At 37.2% G+C, this 27,839-nt stretch overlaps 2 protein-coding genes and 1 long non-coding RNA gene across 4 annotated transcripts; 2 read left to right on the forward strand and 1 right to left on the reverse strand.

The window, feature by feature from the left end:
* Positions 1-1,448: 1,448 nt before the first annotated feature.
* sez6l2 (seizure related 6 homolog (mouse)-like 2) lies at positions 1,449-17,142 on the reverse strand. The gene is made up of 19 exons (XM_056239805.1): positions 16,589-17,142; positions 15,058-15,136; positions 14,802-14,930; positions 14,496-14,717; positions 14,208-14,344; positions 13,796-13,988; positions 12,426-12,611; positions 12,114-12,297; positions 10,580-10,743; positions 9,080-9,274; positions 8,152-8,290; positions 7,873-8,069; positions 7,594-7,788; positions 7,268-7,462; positions 4,590-4,781; positions 4,469-4,507; positions 4,248-4,365; positions 3,725-3,836; positions 1,449-2,682 (listed from the first exon to the last, which is right to left on the reverse strand). The coding sequence occupies exons 2-19, from the start codon at positions 15,113-15,115 to the stop codon at positions 2,653-2,655; spliced, it is 2,685 nt and encodes an 894-aa protein (XP_056095780.1). The 5' UTR covers positions 15,116-15,136; positions 16,589-17,142; the 3' UTR covers positions 1,449-2,652.
* LOC130075238 (uncharacterized) lies at positions 10,663-11,867 on the forward strand. Its single transcript, XR_008805461.1, has 2 exons — positions 10,663-10,795; positions 11,642-11,867. It is a non-coding gene; the product is annotated as an uncharacterized LOC130075238 (long non-coding RNA).
* A 1,743-nt stretch (positions 17,143-18,885) lies between the features above and the next one.
* Positions 18,886-26,269, forward strand: asphd1 (aspartate beta-hydroxylase domain containing 1). 2 transcript variants are annotated; one of them, XM_056239892.1, is made up of 7 exons: positions 18,886-19,194; positions 19,295-19,370; positions 20,117-20,559; positions 20,679-20,885; positions 21,618-21,825; positions 22,074-22,187; positions 25,551-26,269. In XM_056239892.1, exons 3-7 carry the CDS (start codon positions 20,134-20,136, stop codon positions 25,658-25,660), a joined length of 1,065 nt encoding a protein of 354 aa, XP_056095867.1. In that variant the 5' UTR covers positions 18,886-19,194; positions 19,295-19,370; positions 20,117-20,133; the 3' UTR covers positions 25,661-26,269. The 2 variants fall into 2 exon arrangements, with proteins under 2 accessions (XP_056095867.1, XP_056095868.1); XM_056239893.1 differs by having other exon boundaries at positions 20,183-20,559.
* Positions 26,270-27,839: the final 1,570 nt, after the last annotated feature.

Below are 27,839 nucleotides of genomic sequence, written 5' to 3' on the forward strand. Positions count from 1 at the left end.
GGAAAACCTCTGTAAGACCCTGGCCACTGTACTGTAACTCAGTTTCAGGGTGTTACCAATCTTCTTATAGCCCTAGGCCATCTTTGTGGCGACCAACAATTCTAATTATCAAATCCTTAGAGAGTTCTTTGCCATGAGGTGCCATGTTGAACATCCATATATATAATATATATATACTATATATATATATATATATATATATGTGTGTGTGTGTGTGTGTGTGTGTGTGTTAGTGGTTTTAAATCGATTAATCGCATCTAAGATAAAAGTTTTTATTTATTTAATATATGTGCGTATATATATATATATATATATATATTAATTATATATATATATGTGTGTGTGTGTGTGTGCATGTGTGTATAAATATATATATATACCCACATATACATACAGTGCTTAGCATAAGTGAACACACCCATGCTAAAGGTGACTAAAACTAGTGCAATGCCCATGCAAAATCTGTTTTTGTGTGTTTTTAGTAATTGTTGGTTTGGTATGTTTGAGTTGCTGAATAGCCTAGGCTACTATTACACAGGAACGTTAAGCGCACCAGAATAAAATATAATAATTCAGAATTAAACAGTGTAGCTGACTTACAGATTCAGTTAACATCCACAAATGAATAAGCGCGACGATTCAGGGGAGGTCCCGACCTTGGCTGGAGCAGCTACACTCCGAGAAAACGCTACGCTTGAGCAAACAGTTTGTGAATAGGCTACTACAAATGATGGCCGTGAATAAAATATAATATTCAGATATTTTTAAACCACAACCCTCTAATGTCAGAATGTTTATTTTTTTAAACCACAACCTTCTAAACATCATCTAAACATCTTCAATGTCTGCTTCTTTTACTGCTTTCTTCGAGATATGCGAATAATAGACACACTAATTTATAGATAGATAGATGTATGTGTGTCTGTGTATATATTATATTTATATATACTGTATATTATACGTGTGTGTACTGAATATTTTTTTAATCGCGATTAATCGATTTGACAGTATGCATGTGCAAAATCAGTTTTTGTGTGTGTTTTTAGTAATTCTCAAACTCAAAGTGTGTATACACACACATACATATATAATAGTAGTATAGTAGTAGTAGTAGTAGTATATATATATATATATATATAATCTTTTATCTTAAATTTGATTAATCACGATTAATCGATATATATATATATATATATAAACGGTATATATATATATATATATATATATATATGTGGGGAACGTGGAATATCTACAGACACAAAGTACTCATATTTCTTGCTATTAGCAAATTTATTGATTATATATTAAGAAATTATAAATATATTATAAATAAATTATATATAATATGTATATTTCTTACTTTAATATATAATGAATACTGTTGCTTATAGCAAGAAATATGTATTATTAGTATTATTAATCATAAAGATTCATTTATAAAAGACATGTTCACCATCCAACAGAGACTTTTATTTAATCTTAAATCTCAGCAAATTAATGTCTTCATGACAAGTATAATATGTTGATAAATAAATAACAATCAAGTAATACTATAATGCAACAAAGCCCTCCACAATGAGCTCTGGTAATGGCACAGTGGAAAAGACGAAACTCACTGCATATTAACAAGAAACCATGAGATAAATAATAAATAAAAAAATGCAATTTATAAAAAGCATTTCAATTCGATTACTGCATCACAGCAAGCAGTTTTTTTCTGTATATATTTTCCTCAACATAGTGCATATGCAACAACATCAACTCTGATAACAATGACAGTAAGTATAATTGATCATGAATCCTAAGCTGAAGCGGTAAAATATACAATCGTTGCGTGCCGTAAGCGAGAGGACATTCCGCTCCTCTGAAACATGGTCATTCAACATCAAGCAGAAATAGATTTTTAAGAAACAGTAAAGAACAATATGAAATGCTGGCATTGTCCTCATTTTTACATAATAATGTGAGAAATACTATGGCAACCAGTGAAATGTAAAGTGACGTCACATTATGGGATGTATTTTGGCACGGAATCTGTTTTGTATACTCAATATTCAATCAAAATATTTACATTCAATATGTTCTTCTCATCATGTGCATGTATATGAATGTGTGGCCATGTATCTGTATACAAACATGAGAGTATAGTTTTTGTATTTTGGATTATATACGTATGTGTACTTATCTTTGTCTCACTTGTGTCAAAGTCTCTCTCATTCTTTCTCTCCCCATCTCACTTTCTATTTCTCTTTCAATCCTTCACCACTTTACAGTCCTTAAGGCACCAAACCTTCTGTTACAAAACATGCCTGACTGTAGAAAGCATACTTACAATATGTACTTACAACAATTGTGTTGTTACTTTCAGTACTTCATTACTCTGATGCCAATAACATACACACATATGTAAACACACGCTAACATACAGAGGCACCTGCATAAACTCACAAGCACAGACACTTGTTCAGCACATACATCAGTGAAACGGCAAAGAGAGAGGAGAGAGAGACTGTGTAAAGTGAGATTTATGTGTTGTAATTAATGGAATAAAACAAATGAATGTCTTGCGGAGAGAGAGAGAAAAATAACAGTATCCTTCCTTTTCTTCTCCTTTTCATTTACCCACAATTTGGATTCATTTGAAGACTCGTCTCAGATGGACACCTCATACTCTCGCGTGTCCTACAGTGAGAGAGAGGAAAAAACATATACACCTTACCAGCATATAGGATGGATAATATAATATAATATAATATAATATAATATAATATAATATAATATAATATAATATAATATAATATAATATAATATAATATAATATAATAATATTTAATGGTGGTATTTATCCAAATTTTTTCAAATTAGGATTTATGAATGAACTCATTAAGAACTCATTAGGAGTGTGACCATTAACCAATATATATTGACACTAAATACAACAACAACAAAATAAAACGTCCTAATCTATAACTGAAACTAAAACATGATGACAAACAGCAGCATCTACAAAAGCTTATAAAATTTGGGGGTCAGTAAGATTTTTTTTTTTTTAAGAATGAATATTTTTAGCCAACAAGGATGCATTAAATAGTTTAAAAGTGACAGTAAAGACATTCATAATGTTACAAAAGATTTCTATTTCAATAAATACTGTCCTTGAATGTTCTTTTTTTTTTTTCATCAAAGAATCCTAAGAAAAAAAGTTTACCATGGTTTCCACAAAAATATTAACCAGCACAACTGTTTTCAACATTAATAATTAAAAGAAATGTTTCTTGAGCACCAAATCATCTGAAAATTCAGGTTTGCCATCACAACAATAAATTACGTTTGAATTTATGTTTAATAGTTAACTACTTTGAACATCTATAAAATGTTTTTTAATTGTAATAATATTTCACAAAACTTTAGTTTTTACTGCATTTTTGATCAAAATAAGATACTTACAATACATATTCTACACATAAAATATGATAGAGAATGCTGTGCTGTGACTTCTGCTCAGAGACTCAAATGAATCAGTGAGTCATTTAAATTACACCGTCCAAACCGATTGTCTATAATGAACTTTAGGCTTCCCAAGATTAGATACATGAGATCAAACATAACAAACAGACTGCGATTCCTTAAAGGGAATATGCATGAACATGCATTTGATTTGGTATTCAATTGTACATCCTAACAGTTAACAAGTACAAATTCCACTTGGTTGTGAGCATCTTACCCCTGCCTCATAGAGAGGGTTGTTAAAGTCAGACTCCACTGTAATGGGGCTGTAGGAGTGGGTGTGAGATAGAGACTTCCAGAACATCGGTTTCCACTGCCACCTACACACACTGAGACGGCGAGAGGTGTTAGCACAGAAGAGATAAATAAGGAGCAGCTGTGAAGGTTTTGACAATAATCAGTGAAAATAACTGAATTTTAAAGCCAACATGGAATAGCACTTACAAGCCATTTTTCTTGGGTAATGTGAGTTATTTTAGATGAGGTTTGAATTGGATTAGGAAATCATGGAAAGTGGCCGTTTTATGCCAGAAAAAAATCCACACCTTTCTTTTATTTACTTATTCATTTAGCAATTTCCAGGCAACACTTAAGCAGCCTTGGTGACATCATGAAAGATTCCAGAGGAATCTTTTCACTGAGATAATGCTCAATAATAAATAATAATTGTATGAATCAAAACATGTTCAAATGAACGTTCAAAGCAAAAGCATTCAAAAACTCAAGCCTCCTAAACTTACTTGGTGTAGTACATGTATATTCCACCAATCAGAAGGATGACCAAAATGATTGGCAGGATGATAGCCAATGCAATGTTCTCACTCAGCATTTGATGAGACGCCTCTAAAGACTGAGAAACTGAAAAGAGGAAAGTTAATAGCATGGACATCATTACATGACACAGTGGGCCAGATTAGCAAAGCAATATGAATATCACTGATACAATGATAATCAAAGTTACCCTCTAATTTATGATCGTCCAGTAGCCCTTCATAGGCCACTAAAAACAAACAAAACGTGACTTTAATTTCTTCAGATAAAAATGGCGACTCAATGTATTGGACTAGTTCACATTCACATACCTTTACAGAAGGGTGGTGGGCTATTCCACTGTGAGGGGTGTCCTGGGACACAGTTGATGATGACTTCCCCAATGAGCTCATAGCCCTCATAGCAGAAGAAACGTAGCGTCTCACCTGCCTGGTAACTGTGCTTGTACAGAGTCTGGTAGCCGTTGTCCGGCACACCCGGGTTTGGGCATGGGTCATATTTTACTGATTAGCAGAAAAATAGCAGGCAGTGTTTTTGATTGATGGTTTATCGGCTAGTACAATCTTCATTGTACTTGGGCTGAGATATTTAGCTGTATCTGTAAAGTTTTATCCTGCATACAGTTGAGTTCAATAGTTTGGGGTCCGTAAGTTTTTGTTAAAGGTGTCATATGCCATCAGAAATTAAATTTGCCATATGCCTGCCTTTATAGCAAGACGTCAACAAACAGTTTTACATCATTGATTGCACCAAAGGTCAAAAGCAAACATCACGTCAAAACCCATTATAATCACTGACGCTGTCTACGCTGGATACAGTATACAGATGCCTGTTCCCTCTACTCCACGAGCTCGAGTCTGTTGACAAGAGGATAAATAGAAGTGTAAAGGAATGTTGGCTTTGATGCGTCCTGTTTAAACAGCTTGTTTGTGTCTCTGTACAGACTTCAGAAGGATACGTCAGAGAAAAGTGGATGGTTTATTTTTAATGGCGCCCTGGATCGTGTTGGAGGATTATATGTTTGTTCAAAGACTTTAACTGCAGATTTGCAGGTTTTTTAAATCAATTTTTAATTTAGTTACAGTGTAATGGAGAGTTCTTAAAGTAACTTTTGTTGACAGATGAAGCAGCCAACTGTATTGGATCTGACAGCAGCTGCACTACAAACCTTAAGTAAACGATTTCATGATGCTTTGACTGTAAATTAAAGGGTTAGTTCAACCAAAAATGAAAATTCTGTCAGTAATTACTCACCCTCATGTTGTTCCAACCCCGTAAGACTTTCGTTCATCTTCGGAACACAAATTAAGATATTTTTGATTAAATCTGAGAGCTGGATCACTCCTCCATAGGCTTCTTAAGGGATCGAAACTGGCCGGCCCAAAAGTTATAAAAAACATCGTTAAAATAGTCCGAGTGACTACAGTGGCTCAATCTTAAATTTATCAAGCGACGAGAATACTTTTTGTGTGCAAAAAACAAACAAAAATAACGACTTTATTCAACTATTCATTTCCTTCTCTGTTGGCCTCGAGATTTCACGTAGTGAAACTGCGCAAAGCTTCTGTGTTGTACGTCACACGTAGGCTCACTATTGGCCGACGCTGGTCATGTGTGTGATGCGTGACGTACAACCTAGAAGCTTTGCGTAGTTTCACTATGTGAAATCTCGAGGCCCACAGAGAAGGAAATGAATAGTTGAATAAAGTCGTTATTTTTGTTTGTTTTTTGCACACAAAAAGTATTCTCGTCGCTTGATAAACTTAAGATTGAGCCACTGTAGTTACTCGGACTATTTTAACGATGTCTTTCATAACTTTTGGGCCAGCCAGTTTCGATCCCTAAAGAAGCCTATGGAGGAGTGAGCCAGCTCTCAGATTTAATAAAAAATATCTTAATTTGTGTTCCGAAGATGAACGAAAGTCTTACGGGGATGGAACAACATGAGGGTGAGTCATTACTGACAGAATTTTCATTTTTGGGTGAACTATCCCTTTAAGGCTTTATGGTTAATGTTTTCAAAACACTTACGTGCAGCAGCGAGGGGGCGTTGATAGTGTTTCCTATGCAGTGACGTTAGCCAATTTATAACAGTGACCGTTTACTGACCAGCCTTAAAGGAGCCGCCCCTCAAAAATAGATTTTCTTTTGTGAAAAAAACTTAATTAACATTTTAAGTGAACCTTAAGGAACAAAAATTCCATGTCATGACACCTTTGAAAGTCTCTTATTCTCACCTAGGCTGCATTTATTTGATAACAAATAAAAACTATAATATTGGGAAATATTGTTAGCATTTAAAAAAACTGATTTCTCTTTAAATATATTTAAAATGTAATTTATTCCTTTGATGTCAAAGCTGAATTTTAATCATCATTACTCCAGTCTTCAGTGTCACATGATCCTTCAGAAATCATTCTAATATGATGATTTGCTGCTCAAAAAACATTTATCATCATTACCAATGTTGAAAACAGTTGTCCTGCTTAATAGAGTATTTTTGTGGAAACCATGATTTATTCTTTGATGAACAGAAAGTTCAAACAGCATTTATTTGAAATAACAATTGTTTATTTACATTGTAAATATCTTTACTGTCACTTTTGATCAACTTGATGCATCCTTGCTGAATAAAGGTATTTATTAAAAAAAATCTTACTGACCCCAAACCTTTGAACAGTACTATATGATTTAATAATTTACCATTATTAATAAGACTTTAAATCGATTACAATCTTTAATCAGGATTTTTTTTTTACTTATTGTTTTTTGTTTTATTTTAATTTCATTCAATGTATTTAACCATATGCATGTATGCATTCATTTTGACAGCCTTAATTATTAATAATAATCCATTTCAAATTCTACAGAATCAAATCCATATAGAATCAATGGGGGGGATCACAATAGATTTTTTAAATAATTGTTTGAAAATCAATTTTTCCATGACCAGATCCCTCACACACCTTACTTACTAACATGTACTCACAGACACACTTTGGGCTGCGGTCACTCCATTTGGGCATGCCGGTGTCTCTGCCATGGCAGGAGATCTGGCTCGGGCCTTCCAGCTGATAACCTTGGTTACATGTGAAGCGTACCACAGTTCCCACAGCAAAACCAGATTCTGGATGTACTGAGCGTGCTCCATTGACCACTTCTCCTGGGTCAGGACACTGCTGGACTGGAGGCACATCAAAGCCAGGAGAAAAAGAGCGTGTGTACAATATTAATCAATTAATTAATTATCCTTACTATTAAGTATTTCAAAGTGTTTTCTAGTCATAAAATATATATATATATAACTCGGCTCACTTTTCACACAGGTGGGCGGGTTGTTGCTCCAGGAGAGATCCCATTGGCAGGTGATGATGTCAGAGCCAACGATGTCATAACCAGGCTGACACTGATAGGTTAACACACTGCCTCTCACCAGAGATGGGTGGGAGGAGCTGCTCCAGCCAAACTCAATTTGCGGAAGGGCAGGACATGTGTCATTTGGTTCCACCTCTGCAAGAAATGAAAGGAAGTGACATCACAGCAAGCAGTAACACAAAACAAATGAAAAAGGCACAACCCTTTTGATGTATTTACCTCTGTAGTGAATGAGGAAGCCTTGGCTCAGTATAAACGTAGAGTCATCGGGATCGCTCTGAAACTGAATGGTGACCTCTGAACCTCCTGATACAACCCTGAACCTCTCTCTTGAGCCCAAGTACTGTCCAATCACATGTGACATCAGATCATGACCATCAAATAGAGTGAGAATGTCATTATGGCGGATGTTTAAACTGCAAGCAAAAGAGAGGGAAATAGAATTAAACCATAAATAGATTTAAACACAAACTGGCACAATCAAATAGATATACTTACATTTGTACATCCAATTCGATGCGTTTGTCCTCGCTGACATGTATTTGCCACACACAGTCCTGCCCTTTAGAGTAGCTCTGTGGCCAGTCAGGAGACAACACTGTTCCCACTGTGTCCGTGAGCTCCCCGCCACACAGAGCTGAGAAGAGGAGAAAGAGGAGCAATCTTATTAGAATAGCTTTCATATTATTGGGCCAGAGGGATTAGATGAGATGAAGCCCCCTTGAAGCCCCATTAGGTAAAATCTGAGACTGTTTTGAAATTTTCTAAATGTACTTAGAATGATCTTTGAGTTAGAATCACTTTAATGTTACAAGGATTATTTTCTTCGTAATTGTATTAATCAGTGAGTTAAGTTGACAGTTCTAATGATGATCAACAGATCATTGTGCAATTTGTTTTTGAAAGAAGGTTATTTTGTCACCAAGGTTACATTTACTTGATCAGAAATACAGTAAAAGTAATATTGTGAAATATTATTACAATTTATATTTTTGAAATGTAATTTCCTGTGATGACAAAGCTGAATTTTCAGCATCATTACAGTCTTCAGTGTCACATGATCCTTCAGAAATCAGTCTAATATGCTTGGTGCACAAGAAACATTTCTTATTAACATCATCAATGCTGAAAACAGTTGTGCTACTTAATACTATGGTGGAAATCATAATGCATTTTTCAGGATTCTTTGATGAATAAAAAGTTAAAAAGAACAGCTATTATTTGAATGAGAATTATTTGATGACAACGTAAAAGTCTTTACTGTCACTTTTGATAAATTTAATGCTTCCTTGTTGAATAAAAGTATTCATTTCATTTTTTTTTTAACTAAAACATGTAATCTTACTTACCCCAAACTTTTGAATGGTAGTGTACAGTTGCTGTACAGGTATATGTGTCAAATATTAGGTTATATGTGATGTCATACCTCTGCAGACAGGTTCACTCTCGTTCCAGTGAGGGTCATTGGGGTCAACACACTCCATAACTCCTGATCCCTGCTCCATGACGAAACCAGGAGAGCACGAGAAGGTTACTATAGTACCCAGAGGGAAGGTGATGTCGCTGCTGCTGAAATTCCCATGAGGCAGGTAAGGTTCATAACAGTGTTCCCCATCAAAGGCTGAAAGAGATAGGAAGAAGAGGAAGGATGGGAAGTTAAGTGAGAGTGAAAGTATTTGTAGAACCCAGACTTGAAGGTACAAAATTGTAATTTTGAGTTTCTTCTTTTTCCTGAAATTAGTGTGACATCACAATAAGCAACTGCATTCGGCATTATATAAATGCCGAATGCAGTTATATATTTATATAATTCTATATTAAGAATTATATAAATGTAAAAAGGTTTTTGTGTTAATGAAAATGATCAAGTTAATACGGGTTTATATGGCTTATAGTGATGAAATATACTTAGGCTGCGTTTACACTGGCACAAAAAATCTGATTTTTTACTCACATCTGACACAGATCGGAATTTGTTGCACACGTGTAACCGAAAAAATCCGCACGAGATCCGATTTTTCCGCATCCGATCTGAACCACTTCCAAATGTGGTTTTAAATCAGATACATATCCGATATCTAGGCATCCAACTTACGTCTAAACACGCATATCCGACTCCCCTTTGAACTACAACCCACAACAAGGCGAGGACGACACATTTATTCACAAAGATAGCTTTTTAATGTAGAATAATTAATGAGGCAGACGTGCTGTTATGCGCTCGCTCACAGCTTTTTATTGAGGTGGGAACGTTATTTTTGGAAAGAAAAGGCATTGCGCAAACACAGAAACATTCAGGAGCTGGTTTTCAACCTCTGCCCGTGACTTTTATCAATAAAACAGCTTCACTACTGAAAGCTAAATTATATTTCTCAGCAAGGAGGTGATAACTTCGCTCGCTGTTATTAAACCAACAAGCTTCACTATTAGGTTACTCACTCGCGCGGGCACTCTCTCTGGTTAATTCACTCAAATTCATAAAAAAATATTACAGGGCTACTTTATTTCACTTCAGAATTCTAGATTTGAGCTGTATATAAACGAAAATGATTTCTGGACTATATCTGTTCCGTCAGATTTTGCACTGCAAAACATTCCTGAGTCATGACAGCTGTTATATTGTCCATGCTGGCAAATAATCATGACCACTCGACATGAATTATATAAATAATTTTAATAGCACAGCCATACAAAACCAGGGTCTACCATGTGCATAGTAAAATGATCACTGAAAATCAATTTGGGCGGGAATTAATGTAAACACAGACATTGGATACCAGTCCTGTCTATAGTGAATGTAAACAGGCGAGCCAAAAATTCGGATACGGTCAAAAGATCGGATCTGTGCATTAAGACTTGCAGCCTTAGACTCTTTTTTTAACAGTGAACAAAGCTATTTTGTTGAATGTTAAACAGGTTGTCTTACCCTCATAGCGGAGTGCCAGCAGCAGTGGGATGGAGGAGGAATCTGCTGTGAGCTCCACATAGAGACACATTCCCTCGCTCACGAAGCCTCGTTCTGGAACGTCATCCAGATCCGAGTCGAAGAGGAGCGGAGCTGTAGAGCTATTCCCACTGCGCACAATCAGCCTAGGAAAGGGAGGAGGGGCGTGGAAAAGGAACGAAAACTACATTAGGAAAGGTGTGTAAGGCCGTCTAATTTGATCCAATGGCGGCATTCAAATTAGCGGTGAAGGTCTCACGCGTGTTCCGTCTCGTCCCATCATGGCAAAGGGATTTTCAATTAAATGCAATACATTTTATCTTATGTATTAACTCGTTTCATCTGACTCCATAAAATGAAAAAGTTTTTCAATGATATCTGTGCATCATTAAATATACGTTAATGTTTGACTATTCCTTTTAACTCCAATGGAAATGAAGTCAAAGTCTGTTAGGATAATCAAATATAACAATTTATTATGTCAGGTAAAAGTATTATGCCAATTTCATAATCAGTTCAAAGATCATCAATAAAAAACATCAAATGCTTTAGGATAAGAGAAATAGATGCAAACCCAACATTTAAGAACTACATGAGCTAACCTCACGGGCTGATCTGAGATACAGAAAGAGCCACGATTCCTTGCTGCATTCCATTAAATAGCCAGAACTTCTTTTCAATCGTAATTTGCATTCAGAGGTTACACCTCTTGGGAAGAGGAGGAAGACATTGCCTATCTTCCTTTGTGCCAGGATCTCTAAACTTCTAAAAAACCTTATTACCTTTTGTTTTACTCTTTTGGAATGAGACATCTGAACCACTTACTCTGGGACATTTAAAATGATACTAAACACAATAATCATTCACATTAAACCATATATATATTCTTATGTGAGTTTTAGCTGTTACTGGGTGAGAGAATGAAATGTAAATCAGGTGAGACTGCGTGAGGGGGAGGTCGAATGCTAATTTTCAGCAAGTTCCTTTGTTTCAATAGACCATGTGGTCAGGACAGTTTCTCCAACCAGTTTTACAGTCTTACAGGTGTGACATTAAGAGAATGAAATGATTCTGGAAGAATCAAGATCATGGCAGGTTGTGCAGGAAGAAGAGGTAGATCTCGGATGTTCGTTTATCAGCAGCAAACTAGAATGTTAAAAATAGTCTAGAATGTAAAAACAGGTTTAAAATAGTGTGCTCATTTAAATGAACTGGTTCAAACAAGATTCAATGATTCACTGATTCTTTTGAATAAACTCCCTCCACAGCATTCCAGTCAACTTTTTTGTAAGGATATAAAAATTTAGACAATAATACTGCCATTTACCATTATGTTTTCAATTCAGTAATATACACTACCATTCAAAAGGGAATTTGGAATTTGTAAAGATTTTTTTCATGTTTTTGAAAGAAGACTACTTTGAATCATAAGTAGTTTTAAAGTGGCTTCTCCAACACTAATAGAGATATAAGATAGGTAACTTAATACATGAGTGAGCAAGACATGAACTCTTACTTGTCATTGTCTTCATCAAGAGCCACCCTCTCAAAATGAAGGTGGAGCCTGTGGCCTTCCTTGGCTTCCAGCAGCCAATGACAGCTCAGGTTGCTACCGCTGCTATGGTTACTTGCAGAGGGGAGGGTTGGAGAGAGGATGCGGCCAACAGTAGCATTTCTAATCCATCCTCCACAAGATACAGCTTTAATATACAAAAACACATGTGAATGCTTATACACAAGGCAATAAATGGAGGTGTCTTGAAGCCACTGTAGATAATGAAACAAAATAAATAAGTAAATAACTGAATGGGGAACAAATGCAACCCACCCACACACTGGGGTTCTGAGGTGCTCCATCTGGGTCGGGTGGAGTTCAAACAGGTTGCAACCTCGTGACCTCTGACCTCAAATCCTGGATCACAATGGAAGTGAGCCTGACCACCAGGATGGATGTCAGTTACAGTCACTCCACCGGCCTCAGGGGAGAGGGGGAACGAGCAGGACAGGAGGAACGCTGGAATGGATGTTTAAAAGAATAAAACAATTCTGTCATTCCTGTCATGTCAAAACAGACAAATTACAATTCAATTGACCCTTCGCAGGGAGCTTGATTGACAGGTGATCTGACCAATCATACTTTGCCATCCGCCATTTTGTCGGACAAAGCAGTCAGGAGAGTTAGTAGATTAAAATGGGAGGATTTGAACTTGAAAAACGGAAGGTACTGATGCCTTTCTGCGGTTAAAACAACATTCCAACAAGAGCCACAAAACGGTATTTATTGTTCAAATTTCTTTTAAAAAAATGACCAAATTTGAAAGGTGAGACTTTGTTTAATATGTTTAATATCAAAAGTAACCGAAAAGTAACCTGGTCTGTCCTGTCTGTCAGCGTGTTGTCAGTCCGCGATGTATTTTTCACTGCGTGAGAACATGGTGTGTGTGTGTGAGAGCAGCGTAGCTTGTCGGACATAGCGACAGTAACTAAGGGGGGCGGGTCTTTGCGAACGGTCAATTACTGTACAGTTTAAAAGTTTTAGGGTGAGAAATATATATATATATTTTAAGAAATTAAAACTTTTTTTCAGCATCAGCAAGGATGCATTAAATTGATCAAAAGTGACAGTAAAGATTATAATGTGTAATGTTACTAAAGATCTCTGAAACACTTTATAATAAGGTTCCATCATTCCATTCCTTATTATAAAGAATGATTTCTGAAGGATCACGTGAGTAATGATGCTGAAAATTCGGATTTGACATCACAGGAATAAATTACATGTTAAAATATATTAAAATAGAAAACAGTTATTTTAAGACAGTTGTAATGATATTTCACAATATCATTTTTTTTTATTGTATTTATAATCAAATAAACTGCGTTCACGGCATTCCAACTTGTAATCCACATCCTCGTAGAACTCATAATTACAACTTGTGCACTGGGAATTTTCTGAAAGCTCCGACTTGCACCATGTGTACCAACTGATCGCTGCAGATTCATTTAGGCATTGATAGTGTTGCCATAGAAATGCATAATTTCCAATCCGAGGACGTGAACAGGTTAGAGTAGGACGTCGAAATTACGGTAATTACGACATGGTGTGTATTCAACATAAATGGAGACTTCTTTCCAAAACATAAAAAAAAATGTATATACCCCAAACTTTTGAACAGTAGTTAAAAGAAAAATGAATACCTTGATAATGAAAGCTGAAAACACCATGATTGGCTTGCTTCAGGCTCTTATAGTGGATCTGCACTTGATTGGTTGAGCTACGAATCACCTGACCTTCGCTCATTAGCGTCTCATTGGCCAAAAGCTGTGGAGCTGTCCCACCCAGCTCCAGAATGGTAAGTGACTCCTCCTTGGACAAGTTGACTTTCTTTACCTTCAAGACAGACAGATGGTGTTACCATTAAAACATCTAATGTTGTCATTCCCCAAGATTGTATCAAGGGCAAAGATTCCAGAACTCATTAAAATGACATCCCCCATGCAAATGCGAACAAGATGCATCAGCTATGTTAACAGGCAGTAACCATAGTGACCCACAGAGAGGCTAAATAAGGGGACAATGGAAACCTTGCAAACGGTGAGGCTATCACACCTGTATCTCAACCCCATATCCAGGAAACACAGTGATGCTGTAGGTGCACTCCAGTGGGGAAAAGGGAGATGAGGAGGAGAGCGGATCAGGGGACTCGACTATTCCCTCCGTTCCTGACAGGCTGGCATTGCATTGAACTTGAGAGAGACAGTTTCAAAGTTTTAAAGTCAACATAAATTCATTTAGAAATCATTTGAATGGTCCCATTGAGGGACATAATCTGTGAAGTTTTCATATTGAAAATTATTTGATGTCTTCAACTATATGCGGTATTGTTGGTTATGATACCTGGGGTGTGCACTGTTGTTATTGTTGTTGTAGTAATTAGAGTAGTTGTGGTCTCTTCTTCAGCTGGTGGTGATGTCACAGCACTCCCAAAACCTGATTGGCCTGCATGAGGTGAAGCCGATGAGGTCACTGCAGTAGTGAGGATTCCTGGTGACATCACTGTGGAGGCGGGTTCTGATTCTCTGATGGACGGGATGGCCTGGGTCGGGTTAGTAGTTGTACCTGTGAGTTAAATCACAGATTTAGATGAACTGGTTTGTTATTGGAATGATGCAGTTTGCTGTGTTCTTTTTAGGAAAGACTGACCTCTGCTATTAGGGGTGTGGCCCAGGTACTCCTTACTCAGTAGTGCAGCATGGAGGAGTTCTCCCAAGGGGCGGGGACTAGAGGTCATGGTGGGAGGAGCCTCAGTGTCTGATGTCCCTAATGAAGCACCTGAAAAGACCACGGAACTATCAGACTTAGTTTCTTTAAGCTAAAGTGATCGTCATGTACTATGTACATTCACCTTGCATGAATAGTTAAACATACAAAAGCACTCACACGAGTATGTACACATTACCTGAAGTCAGATGCAGCAGTGTGACAGACAGTGTCACAGCAAAAACTGTGGACACCATTATTTAATACGAGAGGACAGCCTGGGTGCAAGCAAACGAGAGAAAAAAAGAAGTAGTAAGAAAGAGGTATAGAAGAAAAAAATATCAAAGTTAAGGAAGACTTAGGTTGTGATCTTAAAGGACACATTAAATCAAAGAGAGTCTGTTAGATTTGAAGTCATCTATATGCTAGTGTACTCCTAAAAGTGGAAATACATAAAAATTTGACTCTCCTGACTCACCAAAAACAATGATGATGATTTACAATATTACAAATAAATGCTGTTCTTTTGAACTTTCTATTCATCAAAGTATTCTGAAAAATGTAATCACGACAAAACTGTTTTCAACATTGATAATAAGAAATGTTTCTTGAGCAGCAAATCGGCATTTTAGAATTATTTCTGAAGGATCATGTTGACATCACAGGAATAAATTACATTTTAACATATAGGCTATTAAAATAGAAAAGTTATTTTAAATTGTAATAATATTTCACAATATTACCGTTTTACTACATTTTAATCCAAAAAATGCATCTTTGGTGAGCATTAGAGGATTTAAAGAACATTCATCCCATACTAACGATTTCTTTCCAATCGTATGCTCAGTGTTGAGAATGAAAATGTCCCTCCCCATACCTGAAACCCACTATTTAAATCCTGGTTCATAACTGTCACATTAACTGCCTGTCAAAATAGGATTTTTATGTCTGAAATGTAAAATAAATGATGACATGTCGCTAAAAATCAGAGGTTTAAAATAAACAAACTGCAGAAAATGCGTCATCTCGTAAAATATTCCCTAAAAGTCATTGGTGCTGCTACTGCTTTTGCCATAAATCAGATCTTATTATGGCCCCGCCGTGGCCCTCGAGGCTTGACAGTGCACGAGACATATGGCCCCTGACGTGCCCACGTTCAGTGATCAATGATGTCACCGCTAAGGCAGGTAGCAGAGATCAGGTCTGGGCTTCTAGTGGCCCAGTCACCATCACGAGCCTTATTTAGTATTTACCGCACACACCGACGCTGATATATATATATATATATATATATATATATATATATATATATATATTATATTATATTATATAGGGTTCATAATACAGATTCAGATGAAAACATTTTAAGGCTCGTCATTAGTTTATAATACCCACACTAACAGAAATGATGCCCACGATCAAATATGCTGGCAGATGATATTGCTGACACTGCGGGCAGAAGCGTTCAGATAATTTATTCAGACGCTATTCAAAAACATTTCCTTTTATCCTTTCCTATGACGCAAGACGCCCATTCCCCCCCAAATAAAGCATTAGCAAGCCGTCTAGACAAAAAAAACCGAAAGCAAATTCTAACGAAAAGCAATGCTGGTTCAATATAAATGGTTTACAATCATTTCATGAACACATCCATTGCATCTTTATGCAGCTGACGGTCGCGCGACATAACAAGCTCGCGAAAACACCAGAGGGAAACAGAACATACGCACCCGCAATACGCAGTTTCGCTTTTTTTTATTCGTCAGAATGAATCCACTAGGTTTCTTCTCTTGTCCTGGTGATTCTTTGAATGTTTCGTGTGTTTTTTTCCCCCCAGCACCGCTCTCGCTGCTGCGTTTTCAGCGTGATCCTCCGTCTCTCGCTCCTCCACCCCTCCAGAATACCACAACTGGCGCTGCGCGTCAAACGGATTTTAAAGAATCATTAGAACGCTCCCGAACGCTGTCAAACACGGGTGTTCCATTCGAACCCTGGGAGAAGACAGTAACGATTTCGACCCTAGGAAAAAAAATTGTTTGCCTACGTTCTTGATTGTATTTTTTCAGTCGTTTATTTTTGTCCGTTTAGGCCTATAGCAGGATAGCAGGTGAGTGGAACGAACATAGATGGCAGCAGTTCCTACCCGTCTGGTTGGCGCGTTGACTGTCAATTAGCGAAGTCCGAATTATGTTTGGGAGTCGGTTCGTTTTAATGAACCGGTTCACAAATCCGTTCTGAACGATTCACCCACGGAATGAGCGTGCCCGAGGACTTTTCGAGACAACAACAGTCTCACTGACACGGTTTATCACGTGGCTGTGCTTTTATATAGGCTATCTTAATGTTTCTTCCACCATCACAAATATTCAATAAATAATGAAAATTGTGCGGACCAAATATTTAAAAACGCCTTTCTTTTTAAATCACATGGACCATGCAGAAAAAAATCATTCAGATGTATTTTTTAAAGTAACAATAAGCATAACAATAAGGTTCAAAAACAGTGTTTGTGGTAGATATAGGCTACGTTATGAGAGAGAGAAATGGGTATTAATTGTCTGAATTCTGTGATAAATCGTGATAAAGCAGAAATAAAATATCTCACAATCCCCATATTTCATTTGAAAACAGGAATTTGGCCATTTCGTATATAAGTCTCAATTGTTGTCGCCTTTGTCGTCTTAGAATTTGACAAAAATTCAAAATTGTGGATATTAGTTGAAATATTAGTAACTTTTGTTATGGGCTATGTGTCTGACTCTCAGCTGATCCACGTCTATAGGAATTCGACACCTATCACTGTTACATATATATGCTCCTTCAGTATTATCAGCAGCTGAGGTGGTTCTGAGGAGCTCATTATTACCCTCCTCCATCCACAGCTCCTCCTCTCATCAGTCAGGATTTGGCATTCTGATTCCCCTGAATCAGAATAAAATTCTCTAATTATGTTGTACATTAAAATTAATTAATGATATCTGCAATACATTCATGTTGGTTTTGTTCTGTTTAAGGGGGGTTATTGCTGCTCACCCTGCTCTTATCCAGGCTGCATGAATACACAGGGAGTTCTCGCCCAAAACAGAACCATACCACCAATCCTAACTGTATGCTAATTGTCAATCGTACTTGACGATAGTGGTCCTGACAGAAATAAGCAATTTTTTATTTTGATGGCTGCAACACACACCAAAAAAGTTGGGACAGTGGTTTACCACTGTGTCACATCACCTTTCCTTTTAATTGCACTTTGTAATCGTTTGGGAATTGGGGATACTAATTGTTGCAGTTTTGCAAGTGGAATTTTTGCAAAATTTTTGATATAAGACATCTGCGTCCTATAGACCTTCATACCCGTCATACCACTGCTCTGAATAAGGTCTATATCTCCATAATCCTTGTCTCAAAAGTATATGTTTACCAATAAAGTAAAATAAATACCATTTCAATTGATTCATAAGGTTAACTTAAGCCTTTCTTAGGATAATTAAGTCAGATATTGCAATAAATAGCTCTTTTTGTCACTCATCTGAGGAAAATGTTATGGAAATGTACATACACACAGATGTTTTACTTATTTGTAAGTGATTCGTTAAGTTTTAAAGATGATTTATTTGGGTTGTTTGAATATTCAAAAGAAAATAGGAAAATATTACAAAATTTATGTTTTCTTCTAGCTAAATTTCACATATATAAACTAAGATTTACTGGCTCTAAACCTCTCTTTTCTTCTTTCAAAGTTGATCTAGACTATATGGAAACTAAAGCTCTTAATCTTATAAAGCAACAATAAAGTAGGCCTATTTGTCCTGGTCCTGGACCCCCACTGCACATTTTTTGTCTCCCGAATCAAGCACACCTGATTCAGCTCATTAGTAAAGACTCCAGGGTCTTGGGTTTCAGATAAGTGAGACGTCAAAAATGTGCTGTGTTGGGGGTGCAGGACCAGGGTTAGGAACCACTGGTTTAGTGCCAGTGACCACGTGATGATATAATAATCACTGAACCGTTTTTGGATCCTGTTTAGTGTTCACTGAACACAACTGTTCGAAACAGGCTAACTGATTCGCCACTATTAATCGGACTCCCTAGTGTGGTGTTTGGTTGGTTTGAGGGTGTTTTTGTGTCCATCTCATTAGCGCCACACTGTGGTTGTACTGCAGTAGCGCAAGACGTAGACGGCGCTCTGCATAGGAGCTGTCCAGCGTCTCGGTGCTGAAACTTGCCCCGGTGGCTCTCGGCTAACAGCAAGAGGCTTGGTAGAATTTTAAAATACAGCTTAACAACCCAGCAACGAGTGACAGGCTGATTCCGATGCGTCAGTACATGGACAAAGGTAATAAAAAAAAAACATCTTCGGCCTGTTCCGTAAAGAAGGAGGAGTCGTTCTTCCATCCTTACGGAAGCATTGAATGCGGAATTTACTGTGTTTTCAGGGCTGCAGATAAACAGAGGAAGGGACGTGGTGAGAACGAAGGGGGAAAGAGAGACTGAGTAAGACGTGGAGAAGTGGTAAGCGAACACACATACAGCACAGCTCATTTAAAGTGCCCGAATGGTAACTTGTAGCCTAACGTTCGGTAAAAATCGGTTCTTTCCGTCGTCACGCTCTCTCCGGATATCCGTGTGAAATGTTTCAGCAACGTGAGTTCTGAGAATGAAAGCGACCACACAAACTGACTGCAGCAGGAATCATTATGCAATAGACCGAGAGAGAAGCACTCTATATTTTCGAATGGATTCATATTAACACTTTACAATAAGGTCTTATTTGTTCACATTAGTTAATGCATTAACTAACATGAACTGTAACAATGAGCAATACATTTGTTACAGTATTTATTAATCTTTGTTAATAAAAATCCAGCTGTTCATTGTTTGTTCATGTCAGTTCACAGTGCATTAACTAATGTTAACAAATACAACATTTGCTTTTAATAATGTATTAGTAAATCTTGGAATTACCATTAACTAAGATTAATAAATGCTGTAGAAGTAACGTTAAGTATTGTTAACTAATGAAACCTTATTGTAAAGTGTTACCATATTCATTACCTGTGGTCAGCTGAATAATTATTCATAAACATTACTCTTAAACACAGAGGAAGGGAAATAAGTCAAAGAGTATTGATTTTACAGACCGAAGAAAGTCTCATGTATCAAGCACAAGTTCATGAAAATCATATTGAATAACTGTATCCTTGTAGAATAAAAGTATTAGTTTTTCTCTTTCTTTCTTTCTTTCTTTCTTGGTGAAGCTCACTCTCTCAGCATTATGTCCTGGTCTCTGGACTTGGTCCCGCTTCCCCCATGTGCGTTGCTAGGTGGTCCTCCCCTCAGCGGACTCCTTTGGACCGTCCTGCTCCTCTTCCTCTGGTACTGCTACCGCGTAGGTTCTGACCCACCATCCCACTCTGGAATGCTGAAAAGCAGCTCTGGCCGGTCCTCATTCTCTCGGTCATCCAGCCGTTCCCCGGTCAGCCCCATACACTCTGCCCCTAAAGCATCTGCGGCCATCACTATGGAGGCGGTGGAGGATGAGGAGGGAACAGAGAGCTACCTGACACCGGTGTTGAGCCATGCCCCGTTCCCTACCGACGCTTCAGCAGGAAGCAGGAAGTTGTATAGAGCACTACAGGAATATGCTAAGCGCTACAGTTGGGCCGGCATGGGGCGAATTCACAAGGGTCTGCGCAATCAGGTCAGAGATGGGAAAAGTAGGATAACTTGAGGTTTATCTACAATTTCTTGAATATTTGTGTTGTAGCTTAACATTTATGTCACTGTTTGTCCCTCAACTTCTTCCTCGCTGCTGTCTAGGCCAGGAACAATGATCGCCCATCTATTCAGAAGCCTCATCTTTTCTACCTCCCAGATGTTCCCAGCATACCTTTCTTTCCCAGGGATGCTCATCGTCATGACATTGAGGTTCTGGAGGCCAGTTATCCCAAAATCCTTGCTGAGTTTCAGGCAGTGTACCAGAGGGGGATTGATACAAAGCTAGGGTGGAGCTACCCAGGACCAAAGGTGACTAAACGTATTAGTCTCAAGCAGCTGTTTCAGGAATTATAATGTGTCATAGCAACAAATGTAAAAGTCGCAGTGAAATCTGTTCATCTGATTTTTAAACATCCGCACAAACTATACAATCAGAGTCCATCAGAATTGTGCGGCTTTCACAACTGAATTGAGAATACCTTTTTAAATTCCAGATAGATAGATAGATAGATAGATAGATAGATAGATAGATAGATAGATAGATAGATAGATAGATAGATAGATGATATAGCAATATTAGATTTGTGTGATCGACACATCAAAATTTGGATGGTAATTCCCTGAAAATATCCTTCTTAGCTGCTGTGAAGTTTCTTCAAAGTATCTCACTTAGTGTTTCACAGAAGAAGAAAAATAACAGCAATTGGGTTTAAAAGAACATGAGGGAGCAAATTGACATTTTTATTTTTAGGTAAACAATTCACTTGTGTTCTGCCTCACGCTATTTCATCCGGCATGCTCATTCACCAAGAGTATTTCATTCTCTGGCTGTCCTTGTCAGCCTCTCTTAATATCTTCCAATCAATATCTGTACTGCACTGCTGTTAGGGATCTGTTTGCATTCAATTCATCATTCTCTCATAATAATCAGGCTACAAAAAATGCTGTGTCTGTTGCAAAAGATTCCCAGCAGGTATATAAAGAAGGAAAATGTGTCGTGTGCATATGCATATATGATGAGCTCATGTATTCATCTCTCAGGGCCAGACAGTGTTCCCACTTTACACTGCTGGGGTGTGTGTTGTCAGTAACTGCCGTGCGTGTCCGTGTACATACCGAACCCTCCTCTCGCTCAGAACCTTCATCAGCAGTAACTCTCTGGGGTCCGCTGGCTTCTGGCTCCTGGGTCCAGGGGCCACACTGGGAGGGGCCTATGGCCCTACAAACACACGTCTGCGCTGCCATCTGGGTAAGTCACAACACTAAATCACAGAGAAAAACGTTTTGGCTTGATCCTCTTCTGTGGACTGCCCGTTAACAATGGGCTAATGATATATGTGTGTGTGTGTGTGTGTGTGTGTGTGTGTGTGTGTGTGTGTGTGTGTGTGTGTGTGTGTGTGTGTGTGTGTACGTGCGTGCGTAATAATACACCAACATAATGTCAATGTTTTTTTCATGAAATTCCTCTCCGTTGCAATTGCTCTGTCTCTGTGTCAGGTCTTCAGACGCCTGCTCAGTGTGAGCTGGTGGTGGGTGGGGAGCCTCAGTGTTGGTCAGAGGGACACTGCCTGCTTGTGGATGACTCCTTCCTGCATACCATCTCACATAATGGTCAGAAAACTACATTTTACAAACCTCATTAACCATAATATGCTGAATGACATAAAGCTAAAGGAGAGGAGCTGCAACAGATATATAATCAGCTCGCCAAACTACAACAATAAATTATGTTTTATTTAACAAGGTTCGGGAGGAGCAGGTGCAGATAAATAACCCAATCAGCACAAGTGGAGATCAATCAGTAATCAACTCAGGACAAGATAAATAACAGCAGAACCCACCTTTGTTCCTTGTCAGTTTATCAGCATCCCACCTCCACCCCATCTCCTCACTTTTAGTTCCATCTCTAGTTCCATCCACTCTTACCAACGGGGGGAGTACTCTGGGTTCGGGCTGAAATTCCGAGCTCGGAGCTCGGAGCCCTCCACCCGGACAGCACGCCAAGTACGCATAACCTTTACCATAATAGTTCTATGTAGATGTGAACTCGTGAAAGATAAAAGACTTTCTGAAGATGAAGAATAGAGGAAAATCTTACTTTGAGCTCATTCATAGATCAGAAAACTAAATGTTCTCAAAAAAGTTCTCAGTTATGCAAGAGTTATGCAAGTTATGCTATGCATTTATGTTTCTGAGGGGGCTCCAGTGGTAGTCCTGGCCCACTTTATGCCCTAGATGAAGTAAGACATGACCAAAGAAGAAAAAAAAAAACTTTTTAAGTATGTTGCATTTGTGTAAAATGGGATTAGTTGAGTGTTACACAAGCAAAAATCTGAGAGGGCACATGGATAATTTTCAATGAGCATGATGCTTTTTCATTTGTGTCAACTGGGTCTCAGATGTTTCTCTTAAAAAAGATTTGATTAAAATCAAGAAATAAAACCAACACAAATTGTTATTGACATACACTACCATTCAAAAGTTTGGGTTTGTAAGTTTTTATGCTCGACAAGGCTGCATTTATTTTATAGTAAGAATACAGTAAACACAGTAATATTGTGAAATATAACAATTTAAAATAACTGTTTTTATTTGAAAATATTTTAAAATGTCCTTTATTCCTGTGATGGTGAATGTTCAGCATCATTACACCAGTCTTCAGTGTCACATGATCCTTCAGAAATCATTCTAATATGATGATTTGCTGCTCAAGAAACATTATTATTATTATTATCAGTGTTGAAAACAGTTGTGCTGCATTTATAACATTATAAATATTTTTACTGTCACTTTTGATCAATGTAATGCATCCATGCTAAATAAAAATATATAATTAAAATATATATATATATTAACTGACCCAAACTTTTGAACAGTAGTGTAGTAAGTAAAACAAAATTAATTAATGGATAGTTGGCTTACATAATTTAGTTACATGAGAAATGTCTGCATTCATATCAAGATCTCTGAATTTCGTTTGGATTTTGAGACATTGTAGGGGGTATTGCATTACAAGTAACATGAGTTATGTAATCAGATTACTTTTCAAGTAACTAGTAAAGTATTGCATTATTTTTAAATTTACAATTATAAAATATCTAAGTTACTTTTTCAAATAAGTTTCGCAAGTTACTTCGTTTTACTATGTATTGAAACGCACTATCTTGAATACCTCATCGGAGCAGTATTCGAGGCTAAGCGCATATCCCATCATGCATTAGGTTCAGGAATTCACGTGCCCCGAAAAACTCACGTGCCCCGAAAAAACATTCCACTGTTGGTTAAATTGATTTAGATATTACATGTAATTCGGTAGTAAAACAAATAGTTCTACACACCTGCAGTCTTCACGCCTACTTGAACACTTGGGCCAAATACAGGAAAAACATCATGTAAGTAGACAAGTGGTCAAGTGCAAAGACCGCAAGTGTGGGTATTTGGAAAGGCCCTAAGAGTGTCGAACGTTCTTCTCATGGCAGCACAGCTGAAAGGATTGTTTGAGCTGCACCCTCTACTGTACAGGCGTGCATTTGCATTTCCTTCAGCCTTAGAGGCTTATTCATTTCCCCTTTCTTTTGTTGAGAAAAGGCCTTTATATTTGCCAAAAATAGAACTTTTGTTTATTTATTTATTTTGTTATTAAAAACAAACAAGCAAGCCAAGCTCAGGTGAGACGAAGTAATGCTAAAGTATAACATAACCCATTACTTTCCATAAAAAGTAACAAAAATAGTTAATTTTTTTACAACACAATATTGTAAAGCATTCCTTATAACTTTCCCAACACTGGTTGAGACAGTGACAGTACAGGGGCCTGTTTCAGAAAGGAGGTTAAGTGAAAAAGAATGGGAGGTATGTCAAACCCGAGAAAGCAGAGTAAGTCAAGCCCGTTTCTGAAAGAGAGGTAACTTATACTCAGAGTCAGTTACTCTGGCAACTTACTCTGTGAACCTAACCTGGTCAGGAGCAGGTTTTCTTATGTAAACCCAGAGTTTTTCTTATGTAGTAAATGCATCTTCATTTAAGATACGTTTTAAATCAAGCAACAGTAATTCTTTTTCTTGTTGGATTTTAATATTCTTCACATATTGTGTATCTCCTTTTCATCTATCAGTGCTGGTACAGGTCCAGCCTCTCGATTCTTGCTGTTGGCCCAGTAGAAGTCAAATGTTAATTTCATTAGCCTAATTAAAAAATTTAACAGGTTGGATTAGAGAACATTTAATTATGTGAAAAGAGCATTGTACTACATGGAAACCGCTGCGGCATGGAAACAGATAATGAATTATATTTATTTAATATGTCAAATGTTTGTAAAGTCATGTAAGATTTAACTGATTGAATTATGGTTTTATTGGTCATTTTTAGTTGCTGCCGCGTTCTTTTTTCTTTCTTTCTTTTTTTTTTGCCTGTGGGATACCATGAAAATGAGTATTAGTTCAATAACTGACGTTTCTGTCAGTTTTCACCTGATAATATAACAGTGATTAAGAATTATACTTCTATCGACTCAGAAGTATGTGGACGTCTTTTTGTCGGGTGCTGTTGCCATGGTGAATCGTAATTTCGGAGATCCATTATCATGGCTTTTCATAGTCGTGGCGCACTTGCTTAACTCAGAGTCAACCTACTCGGAGTTGATTGAACTAACTCAATTCAGCTGTTCTGAAACCGAAAACTCAGAGTTAATCAACTCAGAGTTCAAGTTTTAACTCAGAGTTGGTTGAACCTCCTTATTGAAACAGGCCTCTGGTCTCTTCTAAAGTAGACATTTGAGACAAAGACACAAGGGCACATGAATTAAAAAAGAAAAATAATAATTTACAATAAATCCTGCAATATTCCACACACACAAAAAAAAAAAAAAGAATATCAATTTTGATTTCATGTGGACTTTAAACTGTAAAAAAAACTACAGAAGATAGGCTACTAAAGATCTCATATGTAAGCAACATTTTTCTGTTTGTCCTCTAGGGGGGGCTGAAGATGGTCCCAGGGTTATCTTCAGTGTGGACCTGTGGCATCCTAATGTGGCTGCAGCGGAGAGACAGGCTCTAGACTACATCTTTGCCCCGGAGCAGTAATTCCCAGGATGCACTGGTCCAACCCACTTCATGTCGTAGCAAAATGCAGAAAATGTTGTTTTAACGTTCGCAAAACATCTTTTGGTTTAGTTGAAAGTTCACACTGAGGATATTTATGATTCACTACCACATATTTAACGTGTCTCTGTTCAACCGAAACCTTTTGAAATGTTTTAGTCAAAGTAGTTCAGTCAGAACTGCAGAACTCTTGAGCCCTGAGCACACAGATACTGTGATGACATGCGAACAATTTTCAAACTTCATATCTACATTTAACTTGTGCCTGTCTTTATAATCCCGCGCTCCTGTTCTATCGTTTTTGTGCCTGATTTCTTATCCTGACCTCTCTGATGTATACTGTGATACATGGTTCTCCGTAAATACTGTACACGCGAATCACAGCTATGCTATAAATCTGATTTTATTTCATCAGATGCCAATTTATTTTCAGACCTGTGAAGCACACTGAAGACAGCAATCTGTATATGACCAGACTAATTGCATGCGTCGTGAATTTTGATCGTGTTGCCAACAATGCACTTGATGACTGTCCTGCAAATCAAGTATGTATTCATCTGAGTTCAAATAAAACATTTTGTTAAATTTAAACTCTCTAGTCGCTGATGACATTGGAGGGGGAGGAAGTATCACACTCACAGCAGGACAGTTACATTCACTCAGCACCCAAACACACACCTGAGGTTGGAGGTCTCCTCTGTCAGCAATTTTATCTTCCTGCATTGAACCCTGTGAGAGTAGAGAAACATAAAATAAAGAGGATAGAATATCACGAAGGTGTATAGGGGCCTGTGTACAATTGCAATCAAAGATGCATGCGAGACGGGGCGAGATGACTAGACAGACAGGATAATGTGTTTAGAAATAATTTGCGTGTGGTGTGATGTAATGTGTGTTAGATGATCTGTTTAGCCATAATTCTGAATGTGGAACGACATTTTTTTTTCTGTGTTAGATAAACCTTTTTCTTGTATTAAAAAGTGGTTGATATATTTCAACAGATGTTACAATCCCAACAGTTAATCTGACAATGTGCTTTAACACCGGACACTGGACACACACAAAACAAGATTAAACAGCCATTATACTTCACACACACACACACACACACACTGGTTTCCATGTTTTATGGGGACTCTCCATAGATGTAATTGTTTTTATACTGTACCAAATTCTCTCCCCTTACACTAACCCTACCCCTAAACCTACCCGCCATCACACAAAACTTTCTGCATTTTACATTTTTCAAAAAAACTCGTTTTGTATGATTTATAAAGTGGTTTCCTCATGGGGACCGAAAACATTTCACCACAAGGACAAGGATTTAAAAAAACAAAAGTGTGACTAAAGTGACTAAGTGACAGTAAAGACATTTATAATGTTACAAACGTTTTTGTTTCAGATAAATGCTGTTCTTTTGAACTTTTTTTATTAATCAAAGAATCCTGAGAAAAATGTATCACAGTTTCTACAAAAATTTTAAGCAGCACAACACTTTTTTCTTCAATGTTTATGTTTTCAACATTGATAATAATAAGAAATGTTTCTTGAGCAGCAAATCATCATATTAGAATGATTTCTGAAGGATCATGTGACACTGAAGACTGGAGTAATGATGATGAAAATTCAGCTTTGATCACATTAATCAATTACATTCAAAATTTACATTAAAGAAAACAGGTATTTTAAATTGTAATATTATTTCACAATATTACTGTTTTTACTGTATTTCTGATCAAATAAATGTAGCCTAAGCCAGCAGAAGAGATCTTACTGACCCTAAACTTTTGAATGGTGTCATTATGATTATATAAAACATTTAATATTTTTATAATTTACTGTAATCTTTCTATATTCATAATTTTATATAAAAATATTTATAAATCTATTTATAATGATTATACACAACCCCACCCCTAAAAAAACTTTTAGATTTTTTTTTAAATTATTTGTCCCAATTAAGGACGTTTTCAGATGCCACACACACACACACACACACATTCTCTCTACTCTCACTCTCTATCTCTGTTTTTTATTGGCCTTATTGTTTTTTCAACATTCCCTTGCCCCAAAAGTGTTGATTTCGAGAGAGGTGTTTCTAGTGTCCTCTCTCACTCTTATACATAAATTATTATTGTTTTGCCCTGTTTAGTGAGTTTGA

Source organism: Rhinichthys klamathensis, unplaced genomic scaffold (assembly GCF_029890125.1).
Source record: "Rhinichthys klamathensis goyatoka isolate OS25496 unplaced genomic scaffold, OSU_Roscu_1.1 h1tg000571l_1, whole genome shotgun sequence".
Lineage (NCBI taxonomy): Eukaryota > Metazoa > Chordata > Actinopteri > Cypriniformes > Leuciscidae > Rhinichthys > Rhinichthys klamathensis.